This window comes from Ciconia boyciana, chromosome 2 (assembly GCF_034638445.1).
Source record: "Ciconia boyciana chromosome 2, ASM3463844v1, whole genome shotgun sequence".
NCBI classification, from domain to species: domain Eukaryota; kingdom Metazoa; phylum Chordata; class Aves; order Ciconiiformes; family Ciconiidae; genus Ciconia; species Ciconia boyciana.
The window spans coordinates 126,217,856-126,231,849 of record NC_132935.1 but is presented as its reverse complement, the minus strand read 5'-3'; the positions used below and the strand labels follow the sequence as shown (position 1 = coordinate 126,231,849).

Sequence of the window (13,994 nt, the reverse complement as noted above, 5' to 3'; positions counted from 1 at the left end):
CCATTCACATAGAAATTTAGACAGTGCCACTGGAATTAACAAAACTTTGTAAAAGGGATCGGCTGGTTTGAATATATAATTTCTCTTAGCAAATTAACAGTGGGTCGAGATTCCCGTGGTGAATTAGGCAGCAGGAGCCTAGGCTTGCAAAAAAATGAATATTCTCTATCTGATTTGGTATACACAGACTGTTAAAGACGCCTGTGTATTCCTGACATGCAGTCTATAATCCCTCTTTTGTGTTGTATAAGCATTTTGCATTCTGCACTTATTTCCTTTAAAAGTCAATTTAGAAAAAATCCAATAAATCCTGTTCTAAGGCTGAGCATCACAAATCACCATTGATTTTCTGACCCTTAGTTATAGGCTGAAAACTTAAGTCGTCTTGTAGTCTGCAATCCCAATACTATAGCGTATGTATCATCCTGTTTTCAGTGAAATTAATCTTTATTTTCCAAATTTATTTTAATTAATGTGTTCACTTTGGAACAAGGAAGCAAAAAGCACGAGTTATTAATAAAAAATATCAGCTTTATTTAACACTTGTTGTTGTTTTTAACACTTACAATATGTTGTATGCTAGTCCCTAATAAAGACAACTATCCCTAGATACAATATATAAAAAAAGATACGGTATGCATTATAGACTGCTACTGCTGTTAATCAGGATTGAAATAATTTTTCTACTTTTTCTGATCATAGCACATTAAAAGTATCCAGCTGGGTAAGCCTTAACTCAGCAACATGCTGTTTATCTTTTGAAATACATGGTCTAATGAAACACTGAGCTTCAGGTAAGAATAAGCAAGTGGTAATTATTAAAAGAATCCATTTTTCATATATGTCAATACACTGACAGATAGATCCTCTGTGGGGCTGCAATGTTGGGAAGGGACTTCAGAAGAAAGGAAGGAACCTGACTCCCAAGAGCAGTGTAAAAGTCTACAGTCCTTACCAGAAATTTCCTTTTCTGCTTCCAGTGGCTTCCTTGTGCATTGGTGGCCACATGTGCTTCAGTAACAATTTTGATGAGCTCCCATTCCTCATCTGTTGGCTCTGGTTTGTGCCCAATTGTTTTCTGCAGCTCTTCCCGACGTCTCTTCTCTCGATTTTCTTCTATCAGCTTCCTTTTTGCCAACCGCTTGCTGTCATCCAACACCACTAGCAGGGGAAAAAGCATATAAAAATGGCAGGAAGCTCTTTAAGGTTGACTGAACTTTGGTCTTTTCTATGCCTGAGGTACTAATTGATTACAAACAACTTAACTAATCAGTAAAGAAGTACTTTGGTAAGACCCACAGTTGACATAGTTCTCTTATTTCTCTCTCCAGACTTCATTTTCTCAGAAGCCTGGATTTCAAAGAATGACTTACCCTTCTGGTAACGTGATGTATACTACCATTGCCTGCAGTGGCTTATTCCACCGATAAAACTAATACGTAAAAGCTTTGTGAGGACTCAAAGTGTTCCTATAACGGACTTGAAGTAATCCATGTTGGGAAAGATGCACTTTTGTTTTCTTTAAAGTGGTATCAGCATGCTCACTGGTCTGAATTGTATAGAATGTGTTCTTGTAAACCAGCAGAAGGTAACATGGATTTAAGAAAGTGGGAGTACTTATTCACAGGAGGCCCAACTACCTGTGGCATGACACAATCAGAAACAATTTGCCTTTGGCTCTTTCTGTAAGCCCTACAAATGGTGCTGTTCTGTGGCTTTCCCCTACAGCCCCGCTACTTCCAGTGATGCCAGACACACAGGCCCCAGGGCTGCGCCATCTCTGACCAGCACAGAAGGTTTTATCCCATTTTCCATACAAACGTGACTAGGCCATTTAAAACAGACTGGCCTGCTTAGCGGAGGAGGACCATTCTGATCCGCAACTGGTGGCAGGCAGGCAGGAGCAACGAAAGACCTGCTTACGTGCTTCTGTTCTCACGTGTTAACTCTAAGGTGGGAGAAACCCTTCTTGAGTTGGGGGATAGCTGGCTTGTCCGCCGTGCTCATTGACAGCTCCTTTGGTGGCATATGTAGGCACAGCCCACAAAGGCCATACCAGCTTTATGGTACTGGCACCTGCTGGTCAGAACCAGACCCAGAGAAACTTCTCACTCTGTCCAGCTGCTACCTGGCTGATGCTCCCCACTGCCTGCTGCGTCAGACTGGGCTGGATGCAAACCGGTGACCCAGGGTTATCCAGCATGCCCTCCCGAAGGTCTACCTGGCTAGAATGCAATTGTGTCATTTCTTCCATTTCCCTCTAGACAGAAGACACTGTTATACATTACGTTATCAATGAAAAATACTAAGTTAGAATATTTTCCTGTTGTTTATTGGGCTTTTTCCTGTCAGTTCTTCTGCAGAGGATTACGCCAGCAACAACCATTAACATTAATGCACAGGGGGATTTACGTGACTTCCTCCCATTTATACTAATTGAAGTTATTGGTGTAAATCCCTGTGCAACGGCAGGAAAAGAAGACCCCTAAGGGTTAATCTTACAGCCATATGTTCTAGTTCTTTAGAATGAGAGTCGAATTCTTTGCAGCAGATAACTTCTTCAGGGCTAAAAATAAAACAAACAACTGCAGGATGACTCATACAACGACATTCAATTTCACATCCTCCAGAATTTTCTAAACAAGATTTTTTTTTTCAAGCAAAGTGTCCATCCAGATGCATTTCTTCCTCCTCCCCTCCGAAGAATGAATATTCCTACTGTTACTCAGCCTGGTAAGGCCAGGACAAGGTGTAGTCTGGTGAAGGATAAACAAAAAATTACAGCCCTGTGAAAGTGGTTTGATGCAATGAGCATAATTCCCTGGTACAAGTTATTAAAAACAAAAAAGTGCTGGCAGTTCTGCTCTACTTTAACAATCTTCACCAATCAACATACTTTAAGCAAACACACACATTAAAAAAAAAAAAGGAGAAAAGAAAGAAAAACAGAAAAATATACTTACAATCTGTTGCCATGCCAACAAAGATACATTTTTTGAAGCGACATTCCTGGCACTGATTTCTTGTTACTTTGTCTATCACACATTTTCCTTCATATTTACAGGAATAGGTTGGATGGAGGTTTTTCTGAATGGTTCTTCTAAAAAAACCCTAAGTGCAATAAATAAATACAAAGGAAAGCATTAGCACTGTGCAATTTGTTCAAATTGGGAGCCACTTTGGTTTGGTAGGAATGTACCTAAGCATGCAAGATAACATACTTTATTCCATGAAACTCTGAAAGAGGAAAAGAACAAACCAGTTTTATAGTGTATGGTGTTTCTTTTCTGAGTTTCACGAAACATTTTCTTCCTAAAAATTAAAAACATATAGACATCTTAGGTAAGTAAAGGCATTAGTAATGCTGTCGAGGGACGAATACTGTCTATGTGTCTTCTGGAAGTCTTATGTTTCTCTGTGTTAAATTTTTTTGTATTTGAACTAGAGAGTTTATTTTGAGCCCCTTCTAAATTACATAATCATTTTGAGGGATATAAAGAGGCATATACATACTTTTAATTAAAGAGCAGCTTCTGCAAATAGGAAGAATGGTGGTGTGCATGTGCTGCTAAAGGATTAAGAACAGTTCTACTCCTTTCTTTCCATCAAAGCCAAATAACCAACCAACCAACCAAATCTGGGCAAGACTAAGAATTTTGCAAACACAGTTTACACAATCTTTGAGTTTGGTTCTAAATAACGGATCCATAATTTTAAAATTATCTGTCTTTCTGAGAAGAGGATTTAATTTGTATTTACCACAGAACAAACATCACCAATAAAGATCCCTCTATACATAAATCCATTCTATCTATCTACCTACCTACCTACCTATCTATCTGTCTATCACAATATAGATCTATATTGCCAATTGCAACATGGATATGAGGTCAGATCCTAAGCTCATGCGAACTAATGTAGCTCCACTGAATTCACTGATTTATACACCCCACAGACCCTGGCCTTAGGTAAAGAAATCAGATACAACTTATCTCTGAACATTACGGACCTAATCCTGGTACTAATTTCAACATGGCTCTTTTCATTGACTTCTGCGAGAGCTGGATAAACTTCCCAAGACCACAAGATATGGACAAGATAGGCTGTAAAGCGAGAAATTTAGACTTCACTTTAATTTCAAGTTTCACCAGTGTTTGAGACTGTCTACATTCAGCAATGCAGCTTGGGACCACCTTGACATAGGGAACACACTGGGACCCTGGTCCTGTTTGACTGAGGCCACTGAGAATGGCTTTGGTTTCAGTGAAAACAATGGCAAAATTCAAGTGAGATTTTACCTAATGAATAGTCTCTTCAGCTGGGGTTTTATCTAATGAATAGTCTCTTCACTTCACTAGGCAAAAGGTTTGTTTTTAATCATGTTAAATAACACCTGGTAAAATCTTATAGCAGTGTGTAATTTCTTTTAACACAGAATGTTGAATTAAGACGTACAGATAACAGCTTGAGCTCCTAACTCCAGTGAAGACAATAAAGAGCCTTGTCCTCATTAGAGTTTTCTCTTACAAGATCCAGCTCAAGCTAAGAGTACAACTCTTTCTTCCTTAATAACGATAAGACCTGAAATCTCAATTAAACAGAGTTACATAAAGCACGTGTGTGAGCCTTTGCAAGACTGGGACCTGTTGGGTTGAGCCAAAATCCAGGGAATCACAGGCAAGATGTCCTTATGTGGGGTTTGGATCAGGTCTCAAACTCTCATCTACGCAACAACTGGATTTGGATCCACTCTCAACCCTGTGATGAATTCCTAGAGACAGGACCTGCCCCTCTCCTCCCTGAAGATCAAAGATGGCTCTGGGCAACCAGGGACATGGAGTAATCTCTAGTTACAGCAAGAGATGGAAAAATCTCTGATGAATCTGAGGAAGCACTACTGAACTCCTGTTTTCCAAACCTTGCATGGGACTTCATGTAGCTCCAGCTTTACAATGGCAAGGCTCTTCAGCACCTGTGTTGGGACCACCATATTTCACCTTCCCATTTCTTTGCATTTCTCAGAAACTTTTTGCAAAAACACTCTTTGATCATCTCTAGATACCATGTGATAAGGAAGTTGCTCTCTATATTTGTCCAAACACTTCATCACAGAAGTGTTATTTTCAACATAAAAGAAAGCAGATTTTATTGTAAGGCAACTACTCTTTTCCTAAATTCCTTTACTATGCACCTATATAGCAGTAGATGCAATGGGTGCAGTCCAGAGAAACATTTCAGTGACCTCAGAACTCACTGTTGGTTTATTTGTGTTTAAATTCCTTATAATTTACTCTTCAGAAATCATGTGTGAGGATGCTTTGTTCATGAAAGCACTTGCCAAAGCAAATTTCTGGCTGTCAGTCCTGATTAATGTTGTTACAAAATTAAAGTGATTTTGAGTGGAAGCAACTAGTAAATGTCAAATTCATTGAGAATTGATTACATATAACTTTGCTGATAAATCATACAACTTCAAGGGTGTATGCAGATCCTCCAAAGCATGGGTTGAAATTGCCCACACGAACCCCCCCATCTTGTACAATGAATACATTTGCAAGAAGAACAACAAATCAAAACAAAACAAAATGTTCTGTTTGTAAGCCAACTATAAGTAGGAGAAAGAAATTAATTACTTTTTGCAAATTGTTAGCTCAGTTCCTTGTGCATATAAGCATTATTTTAAATTGTACATCAGACAGAAGAACTGTATCTGAAGATAAAAGTAGATTTTCTATGCTGTATCTTTAAAATAGCTGGTAGGCATAAAAAGAAATACTTCAGTTGGAGTAACAAAAACCTCAGTAGGAAAGCTGGCAAGAGATATAGCTGCTCAGTTGGGAGCAAAAGATATTTCATAATGCCACAATGTCGCTTACTTCTCATTATATCTGAATTAAGTCATATTTGTACATTTTATTTATTGTTATCATCTGGTATATGGGATGCAAATGTGTAAGAATCAATTGTTGGGTTCCATTTTTTTTCAGATATAAATATTTTTTCATATGTATTATGTATGTATGTGTATAAAACCATTATTAATATTACCACAAACCTGCTATACATAGGATATTTAGGTCTTTGTGCATTTCATAAATGTAACTTAGGGCAATGCTGTACAACTGAAGGCACTACTTCAACACAAGAGTTACTGTGATGTGGCGCTTTAAAGCCAATCCAAACCCAAAATCTCAGATCCAAATATTCCAAACTTTGGGGATGAACAGAATATGACTTTTGTGGCTTAGTCCCATGACAGTAGTCCATGACATGTGTGGTTCCATTTGTTGAGAAAAACATAATAATTTTTTATTTTCTGCAGGAAAGAATAGCTTTCTTACAGGATCTCAAGCTATTCAGGCAAATTTATGGCACTGAAACCATTTAAGATGTGCCTGATTGTGTTACTCTTTTTTTTTTTTAATTTACTTGCCCAAAGCAATCTCTTTTTTAATTTTGCATGTAGCTTTGGAGATGCAATTTAGGGCTGAAAGCACATTTCAGTATGCTTAAGTTAAAGAAGTCAAAATGTTTTTGAAACTGTTTTAACTGGGTGTCAATGCTTTCCAAAGTGATGGATGTTACTGTTGTATGAGCATGTGGAAGGGATTTTGATTTTTGCTTCTCCGCAGTGACGATGAGAGGCCCTGGAACACTGTTAATCACTACAGACTCTTCATGGCCATAGGCAGAATCTCAGCTATTGCATAAACAGCTTCACTGGAGTTGCTGGGAGTATGCTGATGTACACTGGCTGAGAACATGGCCAAAGAAACATTAAAAAATGGAAATGTAAAAGCTAACAGTTAAACAGCAACAACAAAAACCTAAATTTCGTGTTTTCTTTTCAGAAGCCAACACTGCAAAAATCAACTATATTCCTTATGCATATGAAGAGCAGCGGCATAGCCAGATACAGCTTATCATCAGTACTGGATGTTCTTATTCGCTTCTAATCTGTCTTTGTTTTATTTGACAGCACAGTTCAGGAAGTCTGTATAATGGAGGAGCTGGAGAGCTATTTCTGATTCCCACTTTCCCACTGTGCCATTTACCTTGCAACCTTCGCAAGTGATGCAGCGATAATGGTATCCGGTGGCTTTGTCCCCACACACTACACATAGCTCATCCTTGTCTAAGTAACTGGGTATATACCCTGTAAAGAAAAAGAGGACGTGGCATGTAAACTTAATATAAAATGGTATGATACATTTGATACAAAAATATTATATTAAAATCCACTTGTCTATCTGAACTCACTGAATTTCCTGAATAAAAAGCTCATACTAGCAATGTTAGAGACTTACTTAAACATAGTCTTATAGTATCTTCTACTTTTCACGCTGTTTCAGCACCTACTGGTCAAGAGGGAGAAGCTGGAACATGATTGCTCTCTCCTGAGTGAAATGCTACCTCAGAAAAATAAATATATTTATTTTTACCTCAAAGGCTTTGATGTGAATAAAAAAATAACGGTGAGACATACAGTATATTCCTCTATTCTGTTTCAAAATCCCCCCGATACACTTGTATACTGAAGATGAGATCCCAGGCTGCAAGGTGACTCAGGAACCTGGTCGTAAGAAATATTCACTGAGAGATCGTTTGTTTCAAAACAGCTCTGCAGGTGTGGTTAGAGAAGCACCAGCAACAGATAGCCCAAGCTGTATTGATCATACCTGAGCTGGGCGTGTTCTGCAGGAACATTTAATATAGCCTGAATTCAGGGCAAAATACGTGGGCATTCAAATATGCGTGTGTGTACATGCATGTGTTAGAATGACATTTTCTCTTCTGAAGTGGTTTACCAGACACCCAACAAGTGAAATCAAATATTACTACTACGAAAAACATTGGCAATGCTTGGTTCTTTTCCCACAATGACATTTGTTTTGATAACATAAACATATTTTCAATTTGAGCAAAAAACCAAAACAATTCTGATGGCAACCAAAAAGTAATTCTAAACTAAAGAGAACTTTGAAACAGGGTAAAATACAAAACTTTCAAAATAAGTGTTCCCATGTCTCATAATTAATGGAGTTACGGTACATAACTTTTCCTTCTGAAAAAAATCTCTCTGTAAAGACGTAACGCAGAGATCTCAGATTCAGTTTGAGGGGAGAGAGGAAAGTGCAGCTATTCGTGTAACCACATAAGATTATTAAAGTGTAGTAAATATTTCACAGAATCCCAGAATGGCTGAGGCTGGAAGGCACCTCTGGAGGTCACCTGGTCCAACCCCCCTGCTCAAGCAGGGCCACCTGCAGCTGGTTGCCCAGGACCCTGTCCAGATGGTTTTTTAGTATCTCCAAGGATGGAGACTCCACAACCTTTCTGGGCAACCTGTGCCAGTGCTTGGTCACCCCTACACTGAAAAGATTAGATTATTTTATTCGCTCTATTTCTATTTGTGCCCAGTGGCTCTTGTCCTGTCACTGGGCACCACTGAGAAGGGTCTGGCTCTGTCTTCCACCTGACAGGGGATCAGGTATTCATACACATTGATAAGACCCCCCTTGAGCCTTCTCTGCTCCAGGCTGAACAGTCCCAGCTCTCTCAGTCTCTCCTCATAGAACAGACGCTCCAGTCCCTTCATCATCTCTGTGGCCCTTTGCTGGACTCGCTTCTGTATGTCCATGTCTTTCTTGTATTGGGGACCCCAGAACTGGACCCAACACTGCAGATGTGTTTCACCAGAGCTGAGCAGAGGGGAAGCATCACCTCCCTCATCCTGCTGGTGATGATCTTCCTAACGCAGACCAGGATGCCGTTGACCTTCCTTGCCTCAAGGACACACTGCTGGCTCACGTTCAACTTGCTGCCCACCAGAAACCCCCAAGTACTTCAATGCAAAGCGCCTTCCAGCCAGTCAGCACCCAGTCTGTACTGCTGCATTTATTATTCCTCCCTCAATGTAGGATTTGGCATGTCCCTTTGATGAACTTCAAGAGATTTTTCTCATCCCATTTCTCCGGCCTGCCTAGGTCACTCTGAATGGCAGCACACCCATCTGGTGCACCAGCCACTCCTCCCAGTTTTGCATCACCTGCCAACTGGCTGAGTGCAATTTATGAGTGCAATGAAGGAGAGTTCTTTGGATGTGGCTGCCTGTAACACTACCCCTTGCCACTGGCTTGCTGAACCCATCTGTAGCACCACACGTTAGACTAGACTTTAAGCTTGCTGTCTTCATGCAGCCCTCACACCAGTATGGCTTGGTACAGCTCAGGGACTCGGCACACAAGTCACATGGAGGGCAACCAGCAACAAGACCCAGGGCAGCAGAAGGCTGCTGGAGGATACTGCAAGGGGGGTGGCTGTCATCTTCCTGTGACTAACATGCCAGAGGGTCAGCTCAGTAACAGACAGCTTACATGAAAGTGCCTTCCTAGGGCTACACTTGCCAGAGGTTCTCCAGAAAGAAAAGCCCAAATCAGAGAGAAAATATTTGAAATTAACTGAGCTTTAAGTACTTGAACTTTCTGGGGGCTGGTGAGTGGATTAGGAGAAAGTAAAGAAGTAAAAAGGCAGAAAGTATTTTTACGGTCTACTTTATATGTCTACTTCGAGCATAAGTATGAGAACCTCAAATTATAGAGGAACATATATCCTTCTTAAGTAATGCTGGGAAGCCGGAGCACACTGAAGGCGTGCCCAGTGCCAGGACTCCTACTGGCATCTGAAAGGGGAGTGGGGGAATGAGCTGAGATCTTACTGATGTATCATACCAGTCTATAATATGGCAAAAGATCAGATTTACATTCAGGTTACATTTCTCCATGATGAACAAGTGGTGCTTGGATAAAGACTGGTGGACATGTGGAGCTGGTTCTGTGACCTTGAGGGAAGACAGACAGCAGGGTTTCGACTCTAATTTACATCACTGACTCCTAATGGACGTTATGCCAGTGGGGGATTAGCAGAGGCTATTATCTTCATCCTGTCCCCCTTTTGCTCACACCTGCCTCTGCACATGCAACACATACACAACATGGAGCTGATATAAAGATTAATGGCTTCTTGTTATTGCTGGTTACTGCTATTCATGAAACACAGACTTAGTATAGCATAGCCTATGTCCTCTAAAATTCAGTATTCCTGGTTTGCTTCCTCAGGAATTACTTCTGAATTAAACGCCTTGATATTTCATTAAGTATATAATCTGGTTAGCACTGCTCATGTAATGGCAGCTTTGTTCTATTGGAGGAGCAGGAGACGACTTGTCTATGCCAATTCCTTAAATATATACAGTAGCTATGTGACCACTGGTGTCCATCTCCTTGGAGTTTCACGACTTTATCCAACCCAGGAAACAGTTTCCAATCTGGCAGAAAAAACAAATCTCCTACAGGCACTCCTAGTCAGAAATTAAAAATGTCATCCTTACATACAACCACATTCCCAATTTTGTTGCATCGGAAGTGTTAAGTGCCAGGTATTTGAGCTACTTAAATATTATGTTCACCACTTTTGCAGGATTGCGCCCATGTCACAAGGTAAGCACACACTTTGAACTCTTCTACTGATTCAACAGGGAACATGAATAGAAAAAGATTACCCCAAGAAATCATTGGCAATAAAATTGTGCATTAAAAATCTTTTTTCTTTCTATTACAAATCTGAGAGTGATAGCCACACTTTTGTATATTTTTAACCTTCCTTCCAACAGCTAATGGGGTCAGAAACTGCTAGAAAGTAGGAAAATTGGACCTTCAGCAGTATTTTAAAAAGATGTAATTCAGACTAACAGACATCATGCCAAGAGGAATAAGGGGGCTTACATTCAGTTCTTACAAACCATAACGTCCACTGTAAATAATTCCTAGTAGTTGCAAATATCCAGTCTGACCTCTGTATAAATTCAATGCAATTTCATTTGTAAGACGTGCAGATAAGCAGCCTCAGTTCATTTTTGCTGCTACTCAAGAGTTAGAAATAATATCAGCAGGAGGAAATTCAACAGTGTTTTTCTAAACTTGGTACCAGCATGGAAGCTATGAACAGTGCAATGGAGATTCTTGGGGAAGCTGTGGATGGCAGCAGAGTTGTCTGTTGGATGGTTTGAGGAAGAAGCAGAGCAACAGACTTCTCTCACTCCTTGCAGTACTTGGGGAAAAAAGAGGAGGGGCAGACTAATAGGGACTTGTCTCTCACATCCGCAAGTACTTTGGCATCTTATGTGTTTAGTAACTCTGAACCAAAAATAAAAACACCTATGTGGAAGAAGCAGATGCTGTCTGGACGAGTAACTTGGGTGCTCTCTTATGAAAGAAGAATGTCTCATGACAAATCTCACGGGAACATTGGGTAGGCTCCTATTTCTGCTGTTCATATTTCACCCTTTATTTCTTGGTCAAAACCTACTAAGTAAATAGCTAAGAAGAACTGTTCAAAAGCAACACCAATCTCACTGAACTGTACAATAACAACCAACATTGTTCCTTGGTCTTTCAAGCCTCTGTCTGCTGTATTCTAGCATTCTCATGGACTATCATTTCGTGCATCCTGTATGATCCTCAAAGTTAACTTTCTGTCAAGTATGACTTGACATTGTTCATCCCAATGGTCACCTTGGATCTTTGCTTTAAGTGGCGAACACCAATGAATGACCTTGACCTGCCATGTCTGGTGTTTCCCCCGCAGCCTAAAGTAACTCCTTTGCTCCCCAGACTCCCACCTGCCAGTCTGCCTAATCTTACTGACTTCGCAAGGCTAAGTACTCAGCAGGACCAGTTGCCCCCATCTAGAAGAATATCTTGTATAATCCACTATAACCAATCTTGATGGTGATTTACAATATCTTTTAAATTGTAACTGTAGCTTTGTAGAGGTACGACAAGAAACAATTCCCTTCGATAGGAAAATGCGCAATGAGTATGCCCCAGCAGCCGTAAGGACAGAACGAGATCTGCTAACCTATGCAGTCATCTGAGGTACTCTGTTTCATTAATACTGTATGCCTACACTCTCAAATTACCATTTGCAGGAATGATACCTTAAAGCAGTATATGTGACCCTGCACAGTGTAACAGATTAGAGAGACACAAATGAGACACTCGGTGGCTATTCTTGCCACCACCCCCCCCCACCCGCAACAAGACAAAGAAAAGCTATTTAAATGAAAATAACCCCTGAAAAATGATACTGTTTTTTTCCTCTGTACCTGGCACACATTAAAAAAAAAGCATGTTTTGAGAAAAGTAAAGAACTGATTTCAGTTTTGTTAAAGTGTCATTGCACAGACTTTACATTTCCAGGTATCTGTCTGTACAGATAATGCAATATTGGCTTAGGGATTAAACCACACCTTAAAAAAATTCTAGGACCCAAACTGTATTTGACTACCAACCAGGGATATGAGTGACATCGACGCAAACAAATTATGTCTGTATACCAGATGTTCCTTATTAGCTTGTTCCTGATCCACCATAAGCTTATACCTTCCATGCAGAAAAAGCCAGTTTTTGCTATTGCACAAGGACACTTGTGTTTTAAGACCATTATTCAGTATTTTGATTTTCACTGTACACTGGCCGAATCATGTATTAAATATATTCCCTGAAATCTTTCTTTCCCCCACCTCGTATGGTTTGCATGACTAGAGACCACTCACTAAAATGAGGAGTTTAGGACTTATCAGTAAGCTCGTATTCACTTACTAGACACTGCAGCATGAAAATGAAAAAGATGAAATTAATTACTACCTTGAGAATCCCCAACTGTATTAGAACTGAAATGAAAATTCATACTGCTGTTGTACCGATTCCATAGTCACATTGTAACTCTTTGCAAATTATAAAAAATTACAAGAACCATCCAGATATCATCCTTGATACCCTCGTGTAGAAAAAGCTTAAATAGTGTTTATCAGAGAAAGCATAGAGCTGAGTGAGAAAAAGCATACTCCATTCTTGTTTGGGCTATTACCAATATTGATCTGAAAGGCTGGGCTGATACACGGATCCTTGTTTCCCACTTTCTTTAAATTACTCCCACTGAGAAAAATTGCTTATTTCTCCAATTGAGCTTGGAAGCGCCGAGAATGTTGTTAAACAGATTCACACATTTCTTGTTAGCTAACTGGCTTGCTTGTCCGTAATTTTGATCTTTGTTGACATTCTTTGATTTATAGGATTGCTAAAATTTGGCAAGAGATTCTGCAAAGATAGAATTTGGTACATTTTTAATAGTCTCTTTTCCCTCAATGACTTTTCTATGTATTAACGCTGTTCTTTGGACTGAGTCAGAAACCTTACCAATAGTAGTGCATTTTGCACAGATGTGCTGAAAACATTTTAGCCCAAACTGTGTTATTACTTAAACTGCTGTGATCAGTACTGTACTTGCATCCGTTACCAACTGCAGGTACAAAATGCACTACTGTAAGAGTCAGACCATGCAATTTTTTTTCCCAAAATTATTTAAATGTTTTCAGAGACCATAGCTTAGTATTGCAAGTAACTTACTTATTCAGAAATCTAAGCCTTGCTGAACATCAGTTTTACTACTGATGCAGAAGCAAAGTATGACTTAGTTCACTTTCCCATCCTTCATTTGGTTGTGGAAAGGTTACAGTGAAGGAGCTGAAAATACTTTTTCCACTGACATTTTTATTAAAAAAGAAACATAGAATTCCAAATGTATAATGATTTGCTGAATAAGATGCAATTTTTCTGATCAGTGCTATCTCCTTAGATGGGTGGTCAAGAGCAAAATTAATCATTTTTAAGCCCAAAATAATTGTTAGCATACTGGGAGCTGCTCTGCTCCAAAGGCCAAGATGACAAAAGCTGAGTATTTTTGTAAATTGATTATATGCACACATACTCCCTGCACCGATGAGAAGACATTTTGACATAACCTCCACGTTGCATTTTCTTAGCTACTCAGAAAGTACCCTAATGTTTTCACACCGCTGAGAACTCAGTTTGGACTAATTCAGTCGCATACTCTAGCAGTCATACAGCACGTATTCTCAGCTGCATGTAAAT

General features: G+C 39.6%; 1 protein-coding gene across 10 annotated transcripts in view; it reads right to left on the bottom strand.

The window, feature by feature from the left end:
- THRB (thyroid hormone receptor beta) overlaps positions 1-13,994 on the bottom strand; it is a 169,081-nt gene that overhangs the window by 14,361 nt on the left and 140,726 nt on the right. For all 10 annotated transcript variants that reach the window (XM_072853974.1, XM_072853976.1, XM_072853971.1 and 7 more), the window contains 3 exons: positions 7,056-7,156; positions 2,964-3,111; positions 956-1,161 (listed from right to left, as the gene is read on the bottom strand). In XM_072853974.1, coding sequence (XP_072710075.1) covers positions 956-1,161; positions 2,964-3,111; positions 7,056-7,156 — 455 coding nt within the window. The remainder of the gene's footprint in view (positions 1-955; positions 1,162-2,963; positions 3,112-7,055; positions 7,157-13,994) is intronic.